The 27,587-nt window shown below is 41.4% G+C and overlaps 1 protein-coding gene across 1 annotated transcript in view; it reads left to right on the top strand.

The window, feature by feature from the left end:
- pappa2 (pappalysin 2) overlaps nt 1–27,587 on the top strand; it is an 83,661-nt gene that overhangs the window by 30,046 nt on the left and 26,028 nt on the right. Inside the window, exons 12-21 of the mRNA XM_079347773.1 lie at nt 5,127–5,255; nt 5,338–5,423; nt 11,960–12,156; nt 16,168–16,281; nt 20,597–20,732; nt 20,821–20,995; nt 22,044–22,109; nt 22,197–22,293; nt 23,327–23,504; nt 25,238–25,451. Coding sequence (XP_079203899.1) covers nt 5,127–5,255; nt 5,338–5,423; nt 11,960–12,156; nt 16,168–16,281; nt 20,597–20,732; nt 20,821–20,995; nt 22,044–22,109; nt 22,197–22,293; nt 23,327–23,504; nt 25,238–25,451 — 1,392 coding nt within the window. The remainder of the gene's footprint in view (nt 1–5,126; nt 5,256–5,337; nt 5,424–11,959; nt 12,157–16,167; nt 16,282–20,596; nt 20,733–20,820; nt 20,996–22,043; nt 22,110–22,196; nt 22,294–23,326; nt 23,505–25,237; nt 25,452–27,587) is intronic.

Below are 27,587 nucleotides of genomic sequence, written 5' to 3'. Positions count from 1 at the left end.
GCAGGAAGCAGCGTAATAAGTGCATCTGACCAGTCGCTCACTGGTCAAGTGAAGTAAAGGTCATCAGCCCTTTCACTCTCTTGCAAAAAATCTTCCTGAATATTATCTGTCGGGTCACCTCGACTTCAAACAGAAATGTTACCGGAGGACTGGCTGGAAAAGTCCAGGTAAAGTTGGTGTTAAAATAAAATCACACGTGCAGCTCACCCTGATAATATTTGGGCTGTTTTATGAATGTGTGAATGAAAAAAAAAACAACTAATGATGGAAATGTTTTTTGGAAAAAAGCTGAAGGAAAAAAAATCAAGATGCTTGTCTGAAAAAGTCTTTTTATCAAGTCGAGTTTTTTTCTAGTGAATAAAAAAATCAACTGAAACGGTTGGACAATAAAAGAAAACAAACATGCATATAGTATAGTATAGTATATATAGTATAAAGTCATGCACAGCTTCAAAACCGTGTCCACAAAACCATCAGGTGACATCACAGCATACACACTCTTCTTGTATGGTAAACAACCAGTTTTAAAATGGTATTAGAGTCACAACAACCCAAACATGTGTTTATAGAGACTTTTTTTTTGAAATCGGAAATCAGGCTGTGCAGAAAACTAAAGTGCATAATGGGAGGTGACAGGTGGGTTTGTTTTTCTGTCCAAACCGCCGTAAATGATCCAGGAATCCACCTGAGGCAAGTCCTTCTGTCTCTGAGGTGTAGATGAATATTTATAACATCACGGCTGGGCCAACTGCTCACGCTGGCCACACACACAAATGAATACAAACTGTTCTTTTACACATCAGCAGCTCAGGTAAAAAAAAAAAAAAGGTTATTTAGGGTCAACACGAAGTACATGTTCCACAGCATACCTCCGTGTTTGTGTGCGAGTCCTCATATCTGCTCAGACACAGTTATCTGTCTCTCTCCAAAGTGTTTGGGTCTGGTTCTGTTTGAACAGCCCCAAAGCTCAAATGCTTCCAACATGGGGATGCTAAGTTGCGGCTACTGATCCAAATCTCTTTCAACAAGCATATATTCAATCAAAAGCATGCTGACGTTTTTGGGGCTAAGTTGAATCTGTTTGTACAGTATCCTGTCTTGTGTTGTTGATCTGTCCAAATGATTACTGGAATCCAAATGTAAAGCCACAATACAGTTTTTTTTTTATCACGCTACATCGCAGAACTCCCTGAAAATACCCTAAACCTCTCCGCTCTCACACAACTTTCATACAACAATCTGATAAGTGCCGGCCAGGATGTGACAGTTGTCATACACTCGGGGTTGGTTTTCAAAGCTTTGGCACTTTGATTATATCTGAGGAGCTGTTGCTGCTGTACAGAGCAGGGGCAGATGTAAGGTGGACACAGCTTCAAAAAACAGTTTATTTTTCAGGGAACACGTCCTCTATGTTACACAAGCTGTGTCTAAGTACAAAAAGATGTAAGAACCAGAGGGAATTGAGCTATGCAAGACTGAGGAGGGCAGAGAGGGGTTGATGCGAGGGGGAAAAACGGTGTTTGAGAGCAATGAGTTTGGAAAAGAAGAGAGAAGGAGCGAGGGAGGGAAGAAGAGAGAGCGAGGAGACAAAGAGGAGAATGAACCAAGAGAGAGAAGTGGGAGAAGCAGAAATGAAAGTTAAAGTAGAAGATACATGGGGTGAGGAAGGGAGAGAGGACAGAGGGAGACAACAGCACTGCTGAGTTTTTTTATTTCTTGATTACGGGCCAAATGTGAGCAGCAGAGGCCATAAACACCAGTGACTGCTTGGATCTGGTCCTCGGCCGTTTCCTCCTGCTGAATTTGCACCTCAGTTAGCACCGAGGGGAACACAGAGTGCAGAGAAGCAGACCTGGTTCAACTGAATCCTTCAGACCTCTCAGTCTGTTGCGGTACACATTTTCGTCAACGAGGAATTCTGTGATTCTTGTTTTTTATTTTGGCCATTTTTGCTTCTTCGATAGGACAGCTGTGAGAGAGACAGATGACATGGCGGCTGCGGATCAGTTGGTAGAGCTGGTCGTCTATTAACTGGAAGGTCGGGTGTTCAGTCCCCTGTCCGATGTGTCCTTAGAGTTGCTCCTGCTGCTTTGTCGGCTGTGTATGAATGGCATTAGTCACTTTACATGGCAATCTTCACTGTCTGTGTGTCGGTGTGGACGGTGGTATTTAAGTGCTTTGGGCTGTCAAACTCGAGGCCAATGCCTTTTTAAAATCCACTACATAGAAAGAGGATTCAAAGCAGTCAGCTTCTGGGTAACTCTTGGAGTCCTGTTGTAAGGCCGGTGCAAAGTGTCTGATGTGCAGCGTGGATGCCATTTCTAATCTATCTATTGAAAGTGCTTTCATCAGTTAATCTTGGTTTATTTATATAGCTCCAATTCATAACAAGTGTTATCTTGAGACGCTTTAAACGGTTGGTGCGTGTTTCCCTTGTATTGAGGCTGTGGTCCTCAACGTGGGCGGCCCAGGTTCGAGTCCGGCCTGTAGCTCCCGTTCTGCATGTCAGTTCACACTCTCTCTCCCTGATTTCTGCACAAAAAGCCCAAAAATAAATCTTAAAAAAAAACAACATATGGGATAATATTTGGCCGGATTTCTCCTTTGTTTTCTGCCTATTAATGTGGTCCATACTTCCTGGGCTCTGAAGTGAAGGTTGGAGGCTGTGAATGAATGAGGATGGTGGTGGTTGAGGGACAACACAGTCCGATTGTTGTGGCTGGGCTTCCTTAGGAAAAAAAAAACAAACTCATGAATTGATTGTCAAGCTTTGTGGGTGGTTCTTCACTCACATTTTAAAGCATGTTGATCAACTGTGATGTCAATCCAAAGGTTTTGAGCTCAAAACAGTCGTCTTTGGTGGTGATACCCTGAGCGTGACCTCAGCATATGAAACAACTTTATTACAGTGGGGGAACACTGTCTGATGGGGGTTACAGACTTTAACACAACACCTGTCAGCGCAGAAAGGAAGACATGAGAAATTGTTTAAGTGTGCGTTTAATGGTGCAGCTTTCAGGCCGTCCACTACTGAAGCCGTGTTGAAGCAGTGTTGCTCTTCATTCCTCCTCAAACAGTTGTGTAACAAAAGAAAAAATTGAAACAAAACTGGCTCCTGTCTCCTCGCCGCACAGCTGGCCAATCAGTGCGTGTGGTGAGTAAGAGTGTCAGATTATTTGTCTAAAAAAGTTACATAAATGGTCAAACACGGGCCCCCTGGATAGACACTTTGGCACGCGCTTCTCAAAGCTATTAATCATCTGAAACAACCCTCAACGTGCTGCATCAAGTGGTCAAACAGCAACTTTAGCTCCCCCAAAGAGTGTTAGCATCTCACTATGTCTTTGACTCTCCAACAATCACATAAAGTTCATGCAGCATTAATCAAGCACAAGTGTTTGACCTCATTCTTATTTTGCTCTTCACACCACTTTTAGAACTTTCCCGTGAGTGACACCACAGAGGTATTACAAGAAGGACTTTGAACCATTTTCTAGATCCAGTTCATGTTTGTATTTGTGCAGGCTCACCCTTGAAATTGACCGTTTGGAAAGATTGTTAAACTTTGCCCTCAGACGTGGTTGCTTGAGTATTATACAGAGCTGCCTTTTCATGAATGCATACAGTAAGCACTGAGACATTCAGGCCTCTGTCCTCTGGTTCTTTTTTTGTGTTTCTCAGCTGCACCTACTGTTGCTGGGTTACATGTGTTGGTTTACAGCACTTCTGCTTCCCTGACTGATCTGTTTTTATTTCCAACAGAGAAAGCAGGCGGTTTTAAGGCTCCCCACACAGCCGTTTTGAACGCCAGGGGGACACAGCTCTCTCTCTCTTAGGTTCTAAATTTGGATTGCTGTCAAGAGTTCAGTGTTGCTGCCTTTTTGGTTGCTCTTATTGAAGTGAATTTTACTAAGAAAATATGCAAGCACTTCAAGGAAATGGGTCCTGGCAATAGTAGAAGCTCTAGAACTGGAAATTGTACCCTTAACAAGATGATTCAGATTAGCTTCTTCTCCACCCAAAGTTTGACATAAGAAGCCCCGCCCCTACTTTATTTTGATTGGTAGATGAGGGAGAAGTGACCTTGACTAATGTGACGGAGAGTGATGTGAGCGCACAGACAGGCAAAAAAACCCCTTCAGATTGTGCTGATAAATGGATTTCTACAGAAAATGGCCACTCCCAAAACTAAAATGGCATTAATGCAAACAGACCCTTACTTGTGATGCCTTGTTGCAGAAGCATCTTGTTTTGGTAGATTCAGAGATCCAAAGAGCATTTTTCAGGTAGTGATAAAGCAAAGCAACCTGAGGAAGATGACCTGAGCTTTAAAGTGACCATGAGGTCTTGAGAAAGCACTGAGAGCAGAGAGGAAGAGAGCAACGACAAAAGGTTGGTGGATTTGTCCAAATATAGATACAGAAGAGATGAATATGCAAGGTGGAATTTTTTTCTTTTCTTCCAAATTCTTCATTTCCTTCTCTGATCCATAATTCATGAAGATAATTTTTTACAGTCTGGAGGGACCTGACAGACCCGCTTGACCCGTTTACATTTCGTTCCCAACAGACCCAGAAGCAGAAGATTTGTGGGGAGGCACTTTTTATAGACAGAGCCCACCAAAACAAATCAATAGTTCTGACACTGGAGCTGAGGTATCTTTACACACACTTCCTGCTGCGGGGCTTAAAGGTCATAGGATGCAGCAAGGTTATAACTCACAACCACTGCAAGAGCAAGTTCCACTCTGCTGCTGTAGAATCAGCCAGATTCATGCTGAAGTGAACTGTCGGGGTACACACTGCAAATATAACGCTTCCTCTCTACAAAGTGGGGGATGGTGTTTGCAAACGAATTTGGGTCAACCTGCACCATGCTGGCACCAATAAACACAATGATTCTTTCCTATTTTGTTTTGCATGAGTCATCATTGGTATCAATCAACAAGCCTATAAAGGTCAGTATGAACCACAAGGCAGTAAAGCCTTGTTTACGGCTCCTTGGAAGAACATTTCAAACTTTAGACTCTTATTCAGCTGTTTAACTATGCCAAAAAAATACTATTTTAAGCAATCATGAAACCATTTTCCCTCTGTTTTCCTGTTCTCCTTCCCTCTCTCCACCAGCTCCGTGAAGCAGGGAGTCAAATACCTGTACATGATCCAGGTGGAAGCAGACGGTCTCCTCAGTGAGCACTCCCAGCCTCTCGTCTACACCCACGGGCAGCCGTACTGTGGAGACGGCCTCATCCAGGGGTTTGTGTGATGCCGGATAACTTTTAACATGATGAAAATGTTAAAAGTAATGAGAGTGATGACGATGATTTGTTCTCTGAAGGTCAGAGCAGTGTGACGACAGGAATCTTTTGGATGGTGACGGCTGCTCCAAGAAATGCATCAAAGAGACAGGCTTCAACTGTAAGGGTAAGTAGCTCTTTAGGACTTAGGTGAAAGGAAACACACACCTCTGCCTTATAATGGGCCAACATGCTCACATACTCACACAAACACATGCACAGACACACACACGCACACACACACACACACACACACACACACACACACACACACACACACACACACGTTAAGCAATGTGCTTTCTTTAAAAAAAGTGGCAACACCAAATCAAGTTTTAGTGTATTACAGCTTCTATTTAATAGCCAGACAGCTCTTATTTGTTAGTAAGCAGTGTTACAAAAAAATATCAAGACAATGAAATTAAATTTATAAGACATAAAAGCTTTTGAATCCATTCGACAAACCATCAAAGTAGCATCACCACAAAGTAAGAGGAAACAGATGACTTGATGGAGAAAAAGTATTTGGTTGACAGAGTTAAAAATCCTGTTGCGTCTTGACATTACAAAAAAATACTCTGCAGCATTTAAGTAGCTACACTGTCCATGCATCTATCCATCCATCAATGCACCATGCATTCATCTATCCATCCATCCATTCATCCATCTATCCATCCATCAATGCACCATGCATTCATCTATCCATCCATTCATTCATCTATCCATCCATCCATTCATCTATCCATTCATCCATCTATCCATCCATCAATGCAACATCCCTCTATCCATCCATGCACCATGCATTCATCCATCCATCCATCTATCCATTCATTCATCTATCCATCCATCCATTCATCTATCCATCCATCCATTCATCTATCCATCCATCAATGCAACATCCCTCTATCCATCCATGCACCATGCATTCATCCATCCATCCATCTATCCATTCATTCATCTATCCATCCATCCATTCATCCATCCATCCATTCATTCATCTAGCCATCCATCCTTTCATCCATCTATCCATCAATGCACCATCCCTCTATCCAGCCATGCACCATGCATTCATCCATCCATCCATCCATCCATCCATTCATCTATCCATCCATCCATTCATCCATCCATCCATTCATTCATCTATCCATTCATTCATCTATCTATCTATCCATCCATACTGCTTATCTCGGTCGGGGTCACCAAGCTGTCCATGGGTACACCCTGGCACATTGTTTAGTCTCAATGTCAGACATGCATGTTTTTAGACTTTTTGTTTCTATTTTAAATGCTCCTTTAAAATGCTATGTAAGTCTAACCTACTGAAGTAAGAAAGAGAGCATAACCAACTATGAAAGCCTTTGCTTATGACATTTGTCACATCATGGTACACTGGTGACTCGAAACAATCACCGGTTTTGAATGATAGTATCAACAAGCATTACATCTAAAGAGAGAGAAAGAGCAGCGATTGTATTTGTGTCTTTTACAAGGAGAGGAAGAGCAGAGGAGCTGACAGTGGAGACGTCACTGTCTACATCGCACAAAGACATTAGCAGCTTTTCTGTGTATATATAAGTTTGTTTGCAACTGTCAGTAATCAAACACAAGAAACTACCCAATTGTTGTTGGCCAGGACTTTATTTTTGTTGCCTTGGTATTCGAAACAGCTGTGGATATCTGTTTCTACTATTGATATCATGTCGGGTATTGTCAACTTTGTAGTACTAAAAGCCACAAATCTTGTCCTTTGTTGGCACTGTGTTTCTTTCTTCCAATAAGTGGCTTAAAAAAAAACAAAAGATCAACTGTGGTTTGGGTTTAGGCCAGGTTCACGTTTGGTGAGGTTTAGGCAAACATGCAGAATTTGTTCTTTGACTCAACAAGTAAAGATTTACGGTAAGATGAGAACAATCATTAAGAAACATTTGTGTGCTTCAGTGAGTCATGTGGGTGCCAGAAAATGTTTTGGTGGGACTTCAACGATTTAGTCATGAAAAAAAAAAAAAAAGATTCACCTGTTTTGAATTTTTCTCTCTTGTACCTATTTTTATATTATCTTAGATATGCTGAGCGTCCAAATATCCTTTTGATTTTAAATCCCTAACACAATATTCACACATGAAACTAAGGTTAGTGTTCCTCTGTTCAACCCTGGGTCAGGTGGCTAGAAAAGCAGTAAAAAGTTCCAAAAACATGCAGCATAACATGGCAGAAGACAAACAAAGAAGCCACAGAGAGCGACCCCATGGTTTGTGATTCCACCACAGGACAACAATACTTTGGTGTCTGCGCCCTCGCCCTGTCTGAAGCACGCAGACAGGCCACAACAGAAGCATGAAAACACAACATGGAGAGGGGTTTACTGAAGGCACTCCATTGTAAACTGAAGGCGGATTAACACGTGTTAGCTCAGCCCCAATATTATTAAAAGGAATTCAACGTGTTCAAAGCCAAAAAGTTAGCACTGAGAATAAAAACCTCACATGTTTTATTCAGTCAGAATTAACTCTTTGCTGGTGTGCAATCAATCAATCAATCAGGTTAAACTGACACAGCCTTCATACAGTATGAGATGAGAACACTTCCAAAACACACTGCTGCTGTGAGATGAGAGCGCAGGAGCTCCAGCTCCAGGCTATTGTTTGGGTTACAGCTTAGACACGACATGTAAAGGCATTGAGAGCCAACACATCATATAATATTGGTGCCTAATAGTGAAGGTGACATTTTTTAACTAAACATGCACATCCTTACTCTGTGCACTTCTGTTGTGCTACGAGCTGTTTCTCAGGGGCCTTCATTTGATCTTCTGCATAACAGGGTATTTATCCAAAGACTCCTCAGTTGTCATCAACCAATTTACAAAAAAAAAGTCTGCCGTTGAAAAATATCCAACTTATTTCAAAAATATTCCCCGAGACTGCTACCAGGAGCTCAGCTGAGATATGTTAAATTCTTCCTTTTAAGGCCATGCTCTGTTTCCTTTAGCTTGGAGGGTAGTTACTCATACAGTATGTGGTGTTGGTGTCAGGAGAACATGTTCGGATAAAATCTCCATCATCCAGTGAATTTATTTGTCAGGGGGAAACCAGCAGACCGACCCCCCTTCCACTACCACCAGGACTCGCCATGCCGTGACTGAAGCTATTACATCTCTTCTTTTACAATTAAAGACATCATGACTAGGAAGGAAACAAGTTGGCAAAAACAGGATTTTACAAATTGCAACACTTAAAACCAATTATTCAGTTTTAATTCTGAGTCATAGACAGAATATTTGCTTTGGTTTTCCTGCCACAGTGGCTTGACCCATTTAGCTCCAACTATGTTGAATTGTTTTGCTCCTGCTCTGTTTTGGTGTGTTTTTACTGTTAACCATAGCTCTGCACTGACCACGCTAACTGCTTTTAGAGTCATCACATTAGAGACCAGGCATGCATGAACAAGCTGCGTTTGTCAAAGAAGTGCTGCTTTCGAGTTGTTTTCATTTTATTTCAGAGATTTCTCCGTTTTTTAATTAAATGTTTTAACTGCCTGATTAAATAAAGGTTAAGTTGCACAATATGATTACAGCATACAGGGTGTAAATAAGGAGCAGATGGTCTTACAAGTTAAGTCAAGGATGGTCAAATAGTCTGCCTTCGTGTGGATTGATAAATACGCAGGCTTGGAAGTGAAAGGAAGAATCATTTTCACAGGTGTTGTCAAAGATTGGGGTGTTTGGTGAGTTCACTTACTGTAGTTTTTGCCAAATCAATTCAGACTGACAATATGTCATTGAATTGTCTCAGACTAATTTGTCTTTTATCAGAAACATGTTTCCATGGACTAATTGAAGCCAATTGTGCAGCACTGACTGTCTGACATGGCTCTGCCTGTCTACCTTCTGCAGCTGTCCACATGTTCATGACGCCAAACTTCGGAAAAGTCTGATGTTTGCAGCCTTTTTTTTATAAAGAGTGCTGCACTACAAGCTGTTGTTCCACTGATGCTTCCCACTTTTCATGTGATTAACTGCTAAAGCACTTTTTATGTCTCAGCTCAGGGGCAGCTGTGTTACAGGAAGTTTTCTCTAACCAAGAGTCCTCATTACATTAATGACATCCTTTATGAAAATCTGAGGATGCTTTAACATCCTCATAGTTCAGAAACAGACCCAGTTTGTCTGGACATACGTGAACACAGCAATCACTCTCTGATGTGGGAGAAACGAAGCGCGCAGTGATATTAGAGGTGGTCTCAGCTAATTTCAAATCAAACCCTGCAGCGGTTCGTTTGCAGTGAGAAAACAATCAATCCAGTAACTCTAACTCATCACATATGTCTTTAATGAAAAACTAGACAAACAAAGGTTTGAACGGTGGCTGGTCCATAATCGACCCTGCCACATATGTTTTTGTTCTTTCCAACTTTATCTACCTTGCGGCCTTTATCTCCAAGTTATTTTTAGACACTCTGGGGCGGTCGACAAAAATAACTTTAAAAAAGACAAATTTACAGTGACTAAAATCATGAAGTGGATTTGTGAGACAAGTTGGATAACGATCAGTTATCAATGTTACGGATGTCTGTTGGCTAGGACTTTCAGGTGCAGGGAGGAACTTTTGAGAAATCATAAAAAGAATTTGATAGCTTTTGCAATTCTTGTCACTTTTTGTCTAATAGGATAGAACAAGTTTCTTCCATCCTATAAACAGTGTATCAACGTTCCTGTACACCCTTTAAAACTAGAAGGAATTAAGCAGGTTAGAGGGAGACGTGAACATATTTTGGTAATATGACATTCATACATGGGGTCTGTATTTCATACAGACAAATTTCAGACAAATGTCAACAGTGTTTGATTTTATCATCCAAATTGAAACCAAGCTAAAGAGCTAAAGGTGTGCTTATTTCTAATTTGGCTTTGAAATACTGCAAAACTTTTAGCCTAGGAGCCCACTCCATTAACCTTTATTAGATTTAAGGGAAGAGCCATGCAGAATCTTATCTTATAGGGCGAACATCTAACACTGAATACGATTGTCCCAGTTCAGTAAATGTTGATTCCTAAAGCAGTTACAAAGGTAATAAGTGTTTGGTTCTTGTCAAGCACTTTAAGCACTTGGTAATATACTGACCGCACCCATTTCAGTGTTGTAAAGGAGGCGTGTGCCCAGCTAGTAAGACTATGACATAATCACAGCATTAGAGTACAGTGTCACTGCCTAAATACATAGACAGTTTCTCCTCTAAAATATTTGAAAAATAGACTTAAAACATGTTTGTAACCATCTTAAAAAAACTCTTTGTGAAAACCTTGCAACCTTTTTTTTAAAGCTTATATACAGCCTGCAGTTTTGTACATAAATGATAGTATCATCAGCCTACATGTGGCTGTCTGCATACATCATTAAGATAATTCACGTTGATGCTAAACAATAGGGCCCCCAGGATTGTTCCCTGAGGTGCACCAACTCATTGATTATCCTTCCCCTCTCAGATATCCCTGCTTTCCTCTGGCTTTCTTCAGCGGTATGAGCCTGAAAGTGAAATCAACTCTCTTAACCTCTATTGCAATCAATGGTTTTAAGTTTGACAAAACAGAAACATCTTAACGCTGATTTAAAAAAAAAAAATATATAACAACAAATAAAGTCATTACTTGTCAGGCCTGCCCTCAAAAGACAAAACTGCTTTCTCAATGTTTGTTTGTTGAACGGTGGTCGCCTGGATCATCTCTGATGCAGTCCAGGTAGTCAAGGGATCTAAACGGTTGTTGGCTTTCACAACACAGTGTCCATTAAATGGATTTGTGGCTCAAGCTGAAATGTTTGAGCTGTAATTTATTTGAAACTTCACTTCTATGCAGATGTCTCTTCATCAAGACAAAAAAGTAATTGTTGGAAGTCGCCTATGTGAGCTGGTTTGTTAAAGCGCATATAAAGGTTGTGCCTGTTTTTTGCTGTCTACGTGGACTGTTAAATACCCCAAAACCTGCAGATACATCTTTGGTCAATACAGCTCAGATTACAAATGTACTACACATGCTGACAATCCAGATCTACAATAGAATGTAGAATCAGTAAATAGACATAATCTGTCCAGTAATGTCAGAATGAAACAATGGAATAAATAGTATCATGTTGCATTGGATTAAATTTTATTATTTTGGTGCAACATTCGACCATGAACAGGTATTGAGTTTCGGTATTTTAAAGCTTTAATAAATAATTTTGAGCGGCCTTGGAATACTTTGGACAGTTCTTTGTAACACACGCTGCTGTTGTCACTTTGTGACTTATAAATACCCTGGGCCCATTGATGGGTTTTTGGGGATTAAACTAACTTTCCAATATACATATTATGTTCTCTTACTGCCTATTAGCATTATAAAATGATTGTGATCCACATTAATGAATTGAAGTCAAAGGTCATTTCGTTCCATAATTTACAGCCTGTTGACAGCCCAGAGAGTAAGATATGAATGTCTTTGACGTTTCTAACATTAAAAGGGGCCAATGAAAATAGAAAATACATTTTCTCAGATTTGGATCACTGACAAATACATTTGGATTGGAATCTAACAGCGGGGGATGACTGGTTATGCTGCCAGATGAAGAAAGCAGGTTTAATATTCTTTCATAAATTCTTCTCTTTCACTTTTTTCTCCGTCCCCTGAAGGTGAACCCAGTCAGTGTTATGTGTTCGACGGTGACGGCGTGTGTGAAGAGTTTGAGCGGGGCTCCAGTGTGCGTGACTGTGGTTACTTCACACCTCTCGGCTACACAGACCAGTGGGCTTCCACTGCCACGGCTTCTTACCAGGACCCCAACCACTGTCCTGCCCACGCTGCCACCGGGGAGCCATCACTCACCAAGGTATTTGATACGGACGATATAACTTTGAAACATGTGGAAACCAGTGCAGCTTTTAGTCTCACACACACCTTCCCACGTCGACAGAATAACTCCAGGCACCAATCTGTGATTGTGATCCATGCACATTGATCTCTGTGACTAATTCATGGTGCACACCCATCCTCTAACCTCATTGTCCATACCTCATTGTCAATACTTGAGGTATTGTCATTGGCTCAAGTATTTACTTTAAAGTAAATTGGGAACATTTTAAAATGCAGATGACATAGCAGGAGGTATTGAGGTTTTCTAAGCGCCCTGGCAGAAAACAAAACTTACAGAATTTTCCACTTTCCTCTGAAGATCCAACCTTTCAGCTACTTGCCATTTTATTTCAATAGATAACTGGTTTTATAAAAAGCCGAATTAATAATTCACAACCCAGCAGGACCAACCATACTCAGTTTCTGATTGGCTGGTGAAACAAGAGAGACAATAGAGCATGATGTAGGCCTACATTACTGAAATAGAAATTCAGTGAAAGAATTTAATAAACAGAGAACGAAGGGATGAGAACCACTATTCTTCCTGCCGTCATGGCATCTCCTTTTTTTTATTATTATGAGAAATATTATGACAGTGAACTTGACATTTCATCGTAGTTTCTGACCACTGTGGATTTTCACATTTGACACAAACATCCTTGTGATAGACTACACATCATGCAGACGCTTTCCACTTCTCACACATTGAGTCCCTCTGAATTTTTCTACCATGCTATCTCCCTGCGCTCATTATTACGACGGAGTATTAGTCTGAAAGAAAAAACTAGATTTAACATTTCAAGATTAAACTCATACATTTACTCGTTTGATCTCTAAACGTTAGATACAGTTTTTTCTTTAAGGTGGCTCTAATCCTCCGTCGTATGTTGTTATTTTCAGTTGAACTTTTTTTTCCGTAATAAAATCTTTAAATTCTTGGCACAGCTGAGTCAGCAGCGTCGGTTCAGCTGTTGAAACAAACGGCGCTCTAACTCTCCCCTCCTCGTGACTCATTTGATCGTCTCTTCATTCATTCATTTGGGCTTCTTGTAAACCTCGTGCGCGCGCACAAAGCAAGACTATGCAAGTCTGTCTTGAGTCAGCCCTGAACACTTCAGGCTGGACTGTGTTCATGGAACGACTTGAGGCTTAATTAGGAGATGGAGTTAGTTTCAGTCCGACTTTTTCAGGTGAGCCTGGCTTTCTTCAGCGATGTGGATGGAGTAACCCTCAGCTCAAAAGGAAGCACTCATAGAAAACAATGCTTCTAACAGATTGTGCACTTGTCACTGCATGCTTCTGTTTTAGAAAGACCTGTTTAAAGTTTTATGATGCAACACCTTAATCAGGATATTAAATACATATACTAACTAAATATAATGCCTTTATATAAACAAGTGAGGTCAAACTCCTTCGTTGTTTCTGGCTCTTTGTTCATTGTTGACATGATGGCGCTTGTGGCTGCACGATACTCTGACAAGCACAGAAAACAGTTTATGAGCATGCACTTGACCTTAAGGTGCGTATCAAGTGAGCAAAACACAACTTCTAGTGAAGTGTGTAAACAGTAAATCATATTGAAATCATCACAAACTATGAAGCATCATTTCTTCCCCGGCCACTGATTACAGATCAGACACATTTGATTCTGCTGCTAAACACTGAATCAATCATTTAAATCTATATATTGTTCACAGCCTGTTGATAAACTAACAGCTTGTATTGTTTATCAGCGGGTTTGTGGGGGTGGATAAGTTGATGGAGTCGGTGCACTCCTCAGCGGATGTTCGAGCGTTCGATCCCCAGCTCCTGCAGCCGCCCATGTGTGGGCACGACACTTCATCCCAAGTTGCTTCGTCGGTGGTGTGTGAGTTGTAAAAGCATTTTAAGTAGTCAGAGGAATACTATTTTCTTTCCCTTGCACCAGCCCCGGCTATGTTTCCTCGTCTTGCTACTTTATATTACCCTCTGATATATTTATTGAGTCAAATACCGTCTCTTCTAAACAGGAGAGGCATGTTTTCACTCAAGACAAATCCATGGAAAAGGTGTTAAGAGATTTCAAAGCCCTTCAGGTCGAGGTGACACAGCGAAGCAGAGATTATAAAGGTCAGACCTGAAGAAAAAAAAAAAAACGGGCTTCTGCGAACAACGTTGGTGATCATTTGGCACGAGTTTTTTACGAGAGCATAGCTTGTTCTTTCTTTTACAACTTAAACTGTGAATAATTTCTTTTTTAGCTCTGACATTCCCATAAAATGTCAGCTACAGCCATCCATTAGTGCTTCTAAATTATGTCACAGTTTATAAAAATGTGTTCACATCAGCACCTTGCCGCATTCAATGAAGCTCCTTCCTCCATGCCAGTTCCAGCATTTCACAGCTGGCGAGCCTCCTGCGAAGTTTTTTCACTACGCAGCGTCTGTACAAAGGGAAGGGGTAATAAATTGAAGAAATCAAAGTGTCATGAATAAGGTCTGCATGGCATTTCAGCTGCCTACGCTGCCAGAGAATCTCCACTCTTCTCAAGAGAAAAAGAAGAATTTGGTACTGCGATCTGTTACTCAGATTATTTAGTCCACGACCCTGTTAAATACTTGCTATGGATGCAACTCTCATCACAGCTCTGTGGGATTACTGTTGCTGTAATCTTATCAATTTTCCAGAAGGAGACGGATGCTTTGACATCAGTCTGTTTACTTAAGGAAAAGGTGAAAAAACAGGATAATAATGGTGGAGGACAGAGGATGCTTCAGATTATGACAGAAAAGATGGATAAAACTGAAATGGTACGTTGTGTGAGACGGCATACTGAGCTGATTCAAGTGCTTCAGTTCACCTGGTCTCACTTCTTTGTAGAGCAGAGTCACGTGGCGGCACGTCCACTCTTTGACAGGGAAGCAGTGAGCGTCATTTGGACACATTTTGTCTTTTGGGAAGACGTCAGCGGACAGAAAGGAGTCAAACGTAAACACTGCAGAAAAACTGTTAGCAAGAAATGCAGGTTGTTTATTTTCTAAAGTTTCAGAGAAGTTTATTTCTACTTTCAAACTAAAATGTGTTGTTTTCATGCTACGTTTTGATTTCAGTTTGAAATATTTAATAAATAATCACAACACAGGTCATCAGATATGATCACTCTCTCATTAGAAACAATATGGCAGCTTGAACAGTGGAGCATATTTACAGTAGAGACCATGTTAACTATGAGAGCAAAAAAAAACCTAATAATTGTTCATTTTTCAGCGTTAATCATGAGGTGCTGTTAAACAGTCTGACTGCAGGTGGAATAAAAAAAGACCTGGAGTTAGTTTCAGGTCCTGAATGTGAGCTCATATCTCCCAGCCGTTTATCGAGAGTGAAAACTGCTCAGTCAGCTCAGTATATGAAGGCTACAGAGTTCTCCCTGGCTGTAGACCCTGCTTTAACTCATTCATTTCAAAGTCAACAAAAATCATTTCCAAATCTATATCTTTGATTTCTGAAGTGGTCGTGTTGGATAATGGATAGTGAGACAGTTGATATCATGGTGGAGCCCCTTCATGGTGAGCAGGACAGCTCCACTCACCCAGTCGGGGTTCCTCCATGATACCAACACTTCCAACAAAGAGTGGAATAAACCACAGAGGCCAATATTTGATCAAGAGCCAATATAACCAGTGGAATGAATATAAAGTACTACAATGTATGCTCAACATGTATATGCAGGCCTGATGGGTTGTGATATGATTTATTGGATATTTGATTTGACAATGTAAAATATTAACTATTATAACAAATATTTAAAGTAATACACCTACATATGTATATATGTATCTACATGGGTACATAGTGGCCTATTTAACGTGTTTAGATATGTAAACATCTACACGTGTTATACATGTATGGCTACATAATAATCACTAATCTACGTATGTGGTATGAAATGTACTCTATGAATATTATTATGTGACTAAGCATCGTGTATTTCCTCTTCTTCTGTGCAAAGCTCTGCAGGTATCAGCACCTCGAGGTGACTGACCACAAGCTCACCAAGGCCTGGTTCCCCTGCACGGCCCCGCCGGACACAAGCAACAACCTGGAACATTCAATCTGGCTGAAGGTGCGTGACCATGAGCTCTCCCTGCTGCCTGGTTATGGTAAAGGTCATAAACAGATGGAACGCAGGTCAAAATAGAAAATCCTAATGTACGTCAGATCCATTTTTCGGTATCATCATAATAGTTATCATTTGCCATTTGTCGTTGAAGTCATTTTTTCGAAGACGTTTCTTTATAATTTGATACCATAAACGGCATAAAATGCTGTGATCAATAGCTTTGTTTACAAATGTGGCTTCTGCTGCACTGTGATCACCAGATCAGCAGAGTTGGTCAAAAAACTGTGTGAGAAAAGGTTACAACCACGAGTCATGGAGTTTTCATTATTGTAAGCGTGTGCTTCAAAATGACAAGAGTCTGAACCTGTTTTATCTGTAAGTTAAATGGGGGATGTCGTCAACACTGTGGCTTTTCGAGCCTATCATTGCTGCACTCTGGTTGTGAAAGTCACAGAATGTCACAGAGCGTCACACAGATATTCTGGCCTTTTCCGGTTAAACGAAAGTACATGTAGGATGAACGTCCATGAGGATATACAGTCAAGGAGGTTCAAAAGGGAGGAAAGAAGGAAAAGCTTTCTGGGGCTCAGCTGCATGAGGGGCTCAAGAAGGTTAGCAAAAATATAATCCCTCCTCCATCATTTATTGTTCTATTTCTAATGTTTCTCAGTCCACACGGTTCCCAGCCCAAGTCCCTACAAGCTGAGCTGCTGCAGCTCGTCATACATGCACGTACGCACACAACATCGGCCTTGAAACGCTGCCTGAGAGCAGGGGTGTGTGATGAGTGTGTAGTTTGAGCTGTTGCTGTCGAGGACGTTGAGAACTAGAATAAAAAGACACATGAAACACGGCTTGCAACTGGGACGACGTTAACTCAGGTGTGACGTCTTTCCCAACGATGAGATCCGAGCTTCAAGGTCAATGGAACGCTACATATGTACGAGCACTTTAATGTTTTCACACGCCACTGATTGACTGATCTGATCGTCTCTGACTTCAATAGTTTCCAGTTTTTTTTACTTGTCATTTAACGTGCAATTTTTGGGGCCTGTAACAAAAAGTTGACTCAAACCTCCACACACACACACACACACACACACACACACACACACACACACACACACACACACACACACAGACGAATAATTTCCACATTTTTAACAATTACATGATTCATACAACGCACTGGTTACCCTAATTACACATTTTCTGGGTGAACTGTGAATTTCGGATGCTAATGATCTGTAGATGATTACCAGGTCATGACTAACCGTCTACTTATTTGTAACACAGTTTGGGATATTTTTGACTCTGTGCTTACTATTCATAGAAATCATTTAGTTATGATAATAAGCAGGTTTAAAAATAGTGACAGAAAGACCAAGTATGATATAATTGACTCATCATTCATACTCAATACTCAAAAGAGTTCATAAGTTGTGAAAACACTGACATCTGAAGGACTAATAAGACTCTCCTCGTAAATAAATCTCTCAGTCATCATGGAAACATAACCTAGAATTATATTTTTCGCAGAGCAGCAAACACGTAATCACCAACCATGTTCTGAAGCCTTTTAAAACAATTCTCAGACATTTTTCTCAGTTACTATGTGATTAAAAGGAACGTTTGCGATGACTGATGTTTGTCTTTGTTGTCAACGATGGCGAGGTATCTCACAGATGCTTCGGTTACAAACATCCTCAGGATTAATGGGCCCACGAATCTAAAGCGCTCAGAGAATCTCCAGGCAGCAGAGCTTCACAAAGATGTCCTGGTTCATTGTGTTCACTTCTGGATTTCCATGACACACCTGCGCCTGGTTCTCATATGTAGCCGTTTTGTATTATTTCATCTTTCCGCAGCCACAGATCCCACCATCAGGCCCGCAGGCCCGGACTCTGCTGATTCGTATGATACCTGAAAAAAGACCTCTGCAGTCATAAGCCCGTCTTGTCTCCTTCCCTGCACACACTCTTGTCTGTCTCATCATTTCCACTTCTCTTTGAATGACTCATCTTTCCATCCCCTGCTTCCTTTATGGATGCTGTCTTTATCGCTCCAGTCACTCCTAATGATGGCGTCATTCTTGAGGACTCTTTCACCGCCTGACAAACCTTCATGATAACACAAGTGTCTGCCAGCTCTCCATGACACCCCCCCCCCCTCCCCTTTTTTTTTTTTTACCTTGCAGAGTCCTTTCTGTCTCACCTGAAATATCTCCCCGCGCATTGAAAAGTCTTCCTCAGCCATTCAATCATATCCATGTCTGCTGGCTCTTTAAAAAGACATCCTTCTCATTTATCAGCTCATCTCCTCCAGTTGGAAGTACTCAATCATGTTGGTGAATGCCTTTAAAATGTCTTTAAGTGATACTCCATCCAAAATCTGTATTTTTAATTTGAAACATTCACAGTCTGCAGGCTTGTCGAGTGGATGTGAAAAGTTTAAATGGCGTCACACAAAACTGAGGCCAGGATCATCTTGGAATATGTTACAGCATGCACCTGTAACAGCTCAATCTTTAGTATAACCAATTACCCTGGACACAATGACACACCTACAGGTTTGTTTTTCTCTAAAACGTTTACGTCTCTGTTTGGAAGATTATAATCTTATACATGTATTGTATATGTTTTACGACCGACCACATGTCGGACTGCTGTAGGAGCTGTGGGAAACTCTACCACAGAGCTTCCCACACAGTATTATTCCTCATCCAGCACAATGCCGGCATCTGACCAAGTCAACACAGGGGGCAAAGACAAACAAGAAGAACTCAAAGGAGTTTTCAAGATGGCCAACCATACAGTTTGGATCAGCACAACAAGTGCCATGCGATTTAATGGGCTGCATGGTGGTTCAGTGGTGAGCAGTGTCCTCTCCCAGGATAAAGGTTTATATCCCTGGTTGGTAATCTCCAAACAGAAAGGCTGAACAGTGCATGTTCATGATTGTTGCATGCATGGATTCTCTCTGGTAGTGCATATTTAGAGTGAAGCAGCCTGTTAGGCCCCACCATGAGGCGGCACTATGGGGTGAACAACAAACCCACAAACGGACCCATTAAAACACACTCTATACCTTACCTCAAACTAAATGATAACAAAGATCAACTGAGAAACTAATATAACAAAACACAACAACAAACGATCCTTGACTGAGAGGCACAGCCGTCCCAACTCCTTAACGCCTCGTTGTGCAATCAGAAGCTTCACCTGGGCAGAGTTGACAACACCAGAATGTGTGAATGCGTTGGTGTGGCCTTTGGTGCACATTGAGTAGTCAGAAGACTCGAGAAGAACTGTACACCACAAGTCCATTTACCATTTACCAAAATGGCAACTCTCTCTGCCATTTCCCCTCACTGTCCCCCATGTTCCGATGAAGTTGGGCGAGCCAATCGGAGAAAGCAACAGATGTTTTCAGAGAAAATTCCCAGCAAATAAGCAGAATGTGGTGAAATCAATGACTTTAATGTCAGACACAGCAGACTGGTACGGACCGGTACGGACTGGCACAGTTTTGTACGGTTTGGTTCGATTAAGCCTGATCCCGTTTGTGTTTCCATAGCCACCCGTGTCCTATTTGGTAGGCGGTGTGTAAGCCGGATGACGATATCATATGACGCTATGCAAATAGCAGCTAACTGCTAACAGCTAACCGCTAACAAATAAATTCAACAAAGGAAAAAAATGCTACACAAACAAAACCAATGCTGGAAGACATCCAGCAGTTAATCTCCTCTGTCACTGACATGTGACTCTGTATTACAAAAACTCAATCAAGCTTTGTTTCAGAGAAGGCTGTGTGCCACGACATAAACAATCAGCTGTGTGTTTACAGTCAATGGTTTAAAGACGGCAGAGTTTTGTTTGCCACACGGGAAGTGATGATTCTTTCAACCAATCAGTGGACTGCAGTGTTTAGCGCCACCATTTCGGGTCGGCTCGATATTCTTGGCACCCCAACGGAAGGGTCCCAAAAAGTGGGACGGTACAGTTATTTGGGAATCTTTCCTTGGATTAGTGTATGGAAACGCAGCAAACCGTACTGCGACGAACCGATCCGGACCGATCCGGACCGCTCGGTGGAAACGGAGCTTTGGTGACCTGTAGTGTGTACACGCTGCCTCTTCACTTATAACAGCTGGGATCAGCCCAGGCCCCCCACCATTGAATCCAAAGATAATGATTCATTTTTACAGTCCAGGCCACAATGTTATCCATACACTCGAGCTTTTTCAGTACTTCTCTGGACTTTGTCCAAAAATGTGACTCACTGCTTCTTCGACTCCACTGTCTCTTCTATCCAGGTGGGATTTGTCCATCCTGGAGTTGCAGCCTCAGTGATCGTGTATCTGACTTCAGATGGGTCCTGGTCTGGAGAGCAGTGTCGAAGGACAGCCACTATCTTCCTGTCTGATACCACCGGCAAGAACCACTCGCTAGGTACTCATAGATGTGATGTGTCTGTTTTTGCACAGTCATCAAATTCTATATGACGAAGACAGACAATAAAATCCTTTCCTTCACTCAGGTACACATGACCTCTCCTGTCAACGGAACCCGCTGGTTGTGAATGTGACCCATGACCTCTCTAAACCCTTCTACGTCACCACATCTGTCTTTATTCTTTTCTCCTCCCCCTCTGTGGCGGTGGGAGGCGTGGCCCTGAGGACCTCCTGCCACTTCAGCACCTTCGCCCTGACCGGGTGCGCATCACAGGGTGGGCTCTCCCACAACTACCTACTGAACACACACACACACACACACACACACACACACGCATGCATGCTTTCACACCAACATACACAAAGCACACCTGCCTACTTTCAAACACAACATGTGAGTTACTGTTTCATACAATCCAAAATCTTTAACACCGGAACAGAAAACCTTTGAACGTCAGCCTACATGTTATCATTATTCTAGGATCACAATAATTGTTTGTGAGGTATAAGCATTTATTCCAAAAAAAAGAAGCACAGTCATCCCTGTGTTGCTTCAAGAAAATCACCTCCTCTGTCAGTCTTCCTTGAAAAAAGGAAAAAAGTATCTCCCAAGCTAAATATGTTCTTCCCACTAACAGGATACAACTCACTGTGGAGAATAAATAAAACAATATATCAAACCATCATAGCCCTTTTAGTTTGTATGACATTTGTCTGTTTCATATCAGTGCCGGCCACGGGACGAAAAGTTCAACGTGATGACAGCTTTGAACCCAAACAGAAACTTTACTGCCACAAACGTGACGGAAAACGCTCTCTGCATATCATCTCCATTCTGATAAAAAAAATTGAAATAGTTGACACATTTACTTGGACCCACAGATGACTTATTAGTCCGATTAGGTCAAGGTCACTGTGACTTCACATCGAACCTGATCATGTGAAGGTTTTATCTTAGTTAAAACACTAAAAAACACGAAATATTTGAATCATATTTTGATGTAATTATTTTAAAAATGTCAGCCTCTGTGAAAGAATAAGGACAGAAACACAGGAAGGTGTGTGAGGATTACTCTTGAACAATAGAAAGTCTAATGATGCTAGTGATGTTGGCTAACGTTAGCATTTGTCCCGCTGCTGCTTGACTTTCTTGTCTCTACCTCTGGACTCCTTCAGTGTCTAGGAGCCAGGGGTCTGAAATATCCTCTAAATATTTGCAACCGGGCCAGTGACAATGACAGTTTTCGTCGGACCAACATGGTCGATTGTGGCTGTCGTTCTCTCTCATCCTCTTTTCTTCCCTCCCTAGCTGTTTGCGGCAGCCGTGTCAGATGGACAACTGCAGCCCCCCACAGTTAGACCACGCCTCTGTCAGGTAGGCCTTTGAAAAGGAAAATCTGACCAATCAGAGTGCTGAAACAACAAGCAAAAGCTCTATCTATATATCAGTGTGTCTCTGTAGGTGTACAGGAGGAGGAGAGGCCTCGGACTGCTCTGTTCTGTGTCACCGTGGCTTCAGCATCGCTGTCGTCAACGGCAGGGCAACCCCACCCCACCAGGTACTCGATACTGAGAGAATAACACCACACAATGTCCTGTGAATGTCAGGTTCTCATCCAGTTAACTTGAAAATTCAAATTAATACATTAAATCCTAAGCTTTTTACATACAAGGTGAAAGTAAGTCCAACTTTAAGTAAAAGGGAATGCAGGATTTCCAAATTCCACAAGAATACTTAAATATTTGTACATTCACCGTCTCAACCTGCTTTACAATGAAAAACTAGAAACCAACTCAGCTCCATTTCTCATGAATGGTGAGATAAGCAAACAGTGCACTCCGTGGGACAGATTATCCTGCATGGCAAAGGAGAACCCACAGATGTTGAACTCTGACAGACATTAAGGAAACGTATGGGTACAAGTAAAATCTCATGGGTGTGACACAATGCTTCGATTACAGAATCAGAAATACTTCATTAACCTAAGGGGGAAAAACAGTACATGTTCTTTGGCTGGGAATTTGCAAGCACCTCACAAGACGATCCACCACCCTGGAGCCCAGGATACAGTTTGCTGTGTAATTGAGGACAAGGGGTTTTAAACGGACCATGATTACACACCAATAATCATATATTGATATGATCCTGGTCAAAATCATTGTGGCTGTTGTGGTTATGCACATTTGTAATCCTGACACACCAACCCATTCTCACACTGATGGCAGAGGCTTTTATATTTATGTTACATTTTACTGCTAAGGGTCCATCAGTAGTAAGTCATTGATTCATTCACATTCATACGCCAGCGACAAAGCAGCGGGAGGAACTTGGGGTTCATTGTCTTGCCCAAGGGCACATTGGACATGTTGCTGCAGGAGCTGGGGATCCAGCCTTCAATCTGAACAGAGACAGAGGTTTTTTTGATTACCAGCATTTAAGGGAAATAAAAGGAGCACAATGTGTGGATGTGTGTGGTGGTGGGGGGGGGGGGGGGGAGGGGCACATCCCTCGCTTTTTATAAACACATGTAAGAGGACACATCTAAATCTCCCTAAATGTCCCTGTGAGACTTATTCTGTTCGGCCTTTCAGAGAGAAGCGCGTCTGGAGTGTTACCACGGATCATGGGATCGTGTGGTTAGCTGTCAGCCTGTAGACTGCGGCTTGCCTGATCAGTCTCACGTCTACCACGCCATATTTAGTTGCCCCTGGGGAACCAGCTTTGGCAAACAGTGCTCCTTCACCTGCGGAGCCCCAGCTATACTACAGGGTAAGTCACTGACGTTTTCTTGTCCAGACTATTCATTCTTCTCTAGTCTTGTCAAATGCTACTTAGTTCTTTGCTAAGTATTAATGGATCTTGGAAATACAAGAACTGCAGAATGCGTCTTGAAGTGATTATAACAAGAAAACATGATGTCAATACACTTGTGATCGTGGTTGAAAAGCCACGGTGAATCAAATGTTCATAAAGACTCATCAGCAGGATCCATGTACTCATGATCCTAAGTACAGATTGTGCAGAAATATTTGTATTTGTGGCTTTAGTGAAATATGTTTGGAGGCCGCTCCGCAGTGAAAGCCCTGTGTGCTAGATAGAATACATATTCTCCAGGACAGCTGTAAAGGATTTAGACAATCACACAACCAGTGCGATGTTTGAATAGCTTTAAAAAAAAGTGTTGCCATGTTAAAGATTTATTACATTTTATAGACACAATAAAACTTGTGAACGTTTAACAGTGTTTTGGTTCCCCACACATACAAACTCACGCTCCACATAGGGCCATACAAACAGAGCAAATACTGCCTTTGAGCCACACTGAAGTTATAGTCTCCTTCTCCTCGCAACTGTGCAAGAAAGCAAAGCAACCAAAGCTGAATGTGTACAGGTCGATGAATCCATGATGTCGCTCTACTTAAGCCCTTTGGGCCTGATTTTTTTTTTTTTGCGATGTCATGCATTTACATAATTAATGCAGTCCCCACCATCCAGCTTAAACTCCCCCGACCAAGTCAGGGCAGAGCAAACGCAAGCAAGATCAGAGTTTACCGTGAACTGTACCAAACTGTGCAGAACCAAACTGGACTGCTTGGTGGAACCATCATTTGTAAATATTAAATTTCCTTCATCTGTCAATCAGGTCAGCTATGCTCCTATGGATAAAAAGAATTGTTCATAAAATCAAAAGAGCAGAGCAGTTTAATTAAAATGTACCCGCGTGAACATAACTAAAGAGACACATTTTGTTATTTTGTACCAAGCTGTTAACTTCCACTTTAAAATGGGTGGTGTGTCTGTGACTTTCGGGGCTCCTGGAGCCAGCCTCAAGCAGACGTGAAGAAGTGCAGGAATTTGCACTTTAGCATCGGCTTCATTTTTCAAGACGTTGCTGGTTGGTGGAAACCATGCTTTAGTCAAACAGCAAACCAGCATGTGTTTCTGCGATGGAAGCAGGCAAGTTCGCTTTTTTTTTCTGGGTCAAATGAAGAAAGGTTCCAAGACAGACGCAGAGCTGGCTAAACACTGAAGCTTCAGCGTGAACCACATGGCAACCTGCGTGCACATCGACCCGAGAGGGAGACAGCACTCGCATATGTTTTAAATTTGGACTGCAGTACCCTTTATAAATGCTCGGTATTAAATGTAGATATGTACATACATTGTAACTAATGTCTTGTGCCCTGCCTGTCTGTATACTGCTACTGGATGCCTTGAATTTCCCTCGGGATCAATAAAGTGTCTGTCTGTCTGTCTGTCTGTCTGTCTGTCTGTCTGTCTGTCTGTCTGTCTGTCTGTCTGTCTGTCTGTCTGTCTGTCTGTCTGTCTGTCTGTCTGTCTGTCTGTCTGTCTGTCTGTCTGTCTGTCTGTCTGTCTGTCTGTCTGTCATCTATCATCTATCTATCTATCTGGCTCCTGTAAGCTTACATACATACTTATTCCTCTCAACTATACTTTGAAATCTTTTTCAAAAATACTGTCCTCTATGTCTCCTGCAACAGGTGACAGTGACAGGTTGGTGTGTTTGGAGGATGGTCTGTGGTCTTTTCCAGAGGCTTACTGCAAGATAGAGTGTTCCGAGGCTCCAAACATCCCCAACGCCAAGCTGCTATCAGCAGACTGTCTGGCCTCAGGGCAGGACGTGGGCTCTGTCTGCCGTTACAAATGCAACCCAGGCTTCTACGTCACAGGGAGCATCAAAAAGAAGACACTAAGGTAAGTGTTACAGGCCGGCTGGTAGCTTGGTAGACACACAATAAAGGTTTAAGAGGTAAATATGCAACATGTTGAAAAAGACATGTTAAATTGGATAAATAAACAATCATTAAAACATATTAGCTGAAACTAACAGTTTTAAACTTTATCTGCTGTTCTTCATGTTTTTCTCAATGCCTGTGTGTGGAAAATCCTCCTGAACTTAGAATAAATCCGCAAGTATTTTTGCAATGTGTTAACAGCGAATGCTAACATTGTGATGAACATGAAATTGCAATCAAGCCGAGTCTATTATTAAATAATACAACCCAAGACAGGGGAAAGATCACATTATATACATACTGGAATCTCTGTCCAGATTGACCCCTTATAACCCCCCATCCTTCACAGAGGAAATTCTTTCAGTTTGTTTGCAAGAAGCCCATTATGCACTGCCTAAAATAATGATTTTTGATGTTGATATTTTATGAAACAGTATAACAAGTCATGCCATGAACACCCAGACCCCCAGGGCTTTTCTAAATAATCAATGGCTACAGCTAAAGGAGGCATTTATGTGTTTGTGTTGTAAAACGATACTCTGTTTTAGAGGAGCTTACATTAGAGTCCAATAAAATATGTGTTCCTGGTTACTGCGCCCTGTCGTTACATTGCCAATTACATTTATTTGGTAACTGCTCATTACTGAGCACAGTTTACATCCTGTGAAGGAGCAGTGGGCTTTCTAACAGGAGGAGAAACAACCTCTTCAGTAGCTGACATGGAGCTCGCTCTCATACATCTGTAGAGTTACTGAGCTTTTGAATGAATTGTGTAAATTCACACAAACATACGTACAGCTATACTTTATTTTCCTTATTGTTATCAAACAAGTGGACGTTTAGCATCTCTAAGTCCTTTAAAATACATAATACCAATTGATTGCATTATTTTTCCATTGGATACAGGGAGAAACTCTTTAATGCTAAAATCTGTTTGCAGCTGAGTATCTTTATGAGTTTCGCTTTCTGAAACTTTTGGGTAAACATGTTAATAACCCCGGACGCTTTATCAGTCCAGCATGTGAAAGTGAACAGCAGTAGCTATTAAAGAGCTTTAAACAGGCTCTTTACTCTTACCTTTGACACATGTACCCATATAAATTTAGATTGTTACACACACTGATGCATTTATACAACATACACTGCATCAGAGGGCTTTTTTTTGTTTTTTTTTTGTTTTTACTGTAGAGCAAGCAGTCCTCTGTTCCCAGTGTGTTTTGTGTTAAAGAAAAAATAGACTAATAGGGAAGGTGAGCAAGGGTAGACTATAGGGTGCAAGTGAGGGAGTTTGTAATAAAACCCAATATACACCTTTGTTTTTAAAGTGAAGTTCAATTTGGTGCTCTGTGTGGCTGATAAATGGCAAACTACAGGGTTTCAGACAACCTAAATGTTTAGATTATTTAGTTTCTATCATACCTTTTGTCTTGAAAATGAGTGAATCATCCTCTTGAAGGAAGAATGTGCAACATTTGATGCAAAAACACAAAGCAGTTGTGCGAGTCCCGCTGGCTGTGATGTTGTCAGAGTCGTGTTAACATGATGCTTACATAGATGGGATAGATAGATAGATAGATAGATAGATAGATAGATAGATAGATAGATAGATAGATAGATAGATAGATAGATAGATAGATAGATAGATAGATAGATAGATAGATAGATAGATAGATAGATAGATAGATAGATAGATAGATGATAGATAGATAGATAGATAGATAGATACTTTATTGATCCCGAGGGAAATTCAGGAAACTCAGGACGATTCACGACGCCTCTCCTTTTGTATAGAAACTGTTGTAGTAAAGGACTAGAGACTAGATTAGACTACATCCCAGCGCTAACATTAGCATGCTAACAAAACATTGCAGGCTAAATACATTTTTTTTCCTGACTTGCAGTAAATTCCTTTGTGAAAATGCAATTGGAGGTATTTCGCTGGAGGAGAGCGGAGGCTTCAGAAAAGCGGAGGTGTCGCCAAACAGCAGTATGTTTTGGTTTTACGCTGATGCTCAAGGGAGACATCTAGTGGATCAAAAAGTCATAGTTTAATGGAAAAAAAAAACTGATTACACGATGTATAGAGCAATGAAAA

Source organism: Symphodus melops (assembly GCF_947650265.1).
Source record: "Symphodus melops genome assembly, chromosome: 7".
Classification (NCBI taxonomy): domain Eukaryota; kingdom Metazoa; phylum Chordata; class Actinopteri; order Labriformes; family Labridae; genus Symphodus; species Symphodus melops.
The sequence above is the reverse complement of the archived record's forward strand: the minus strand, read 5'-3'. Positions and strand labels throughout refer to the sequence as shown.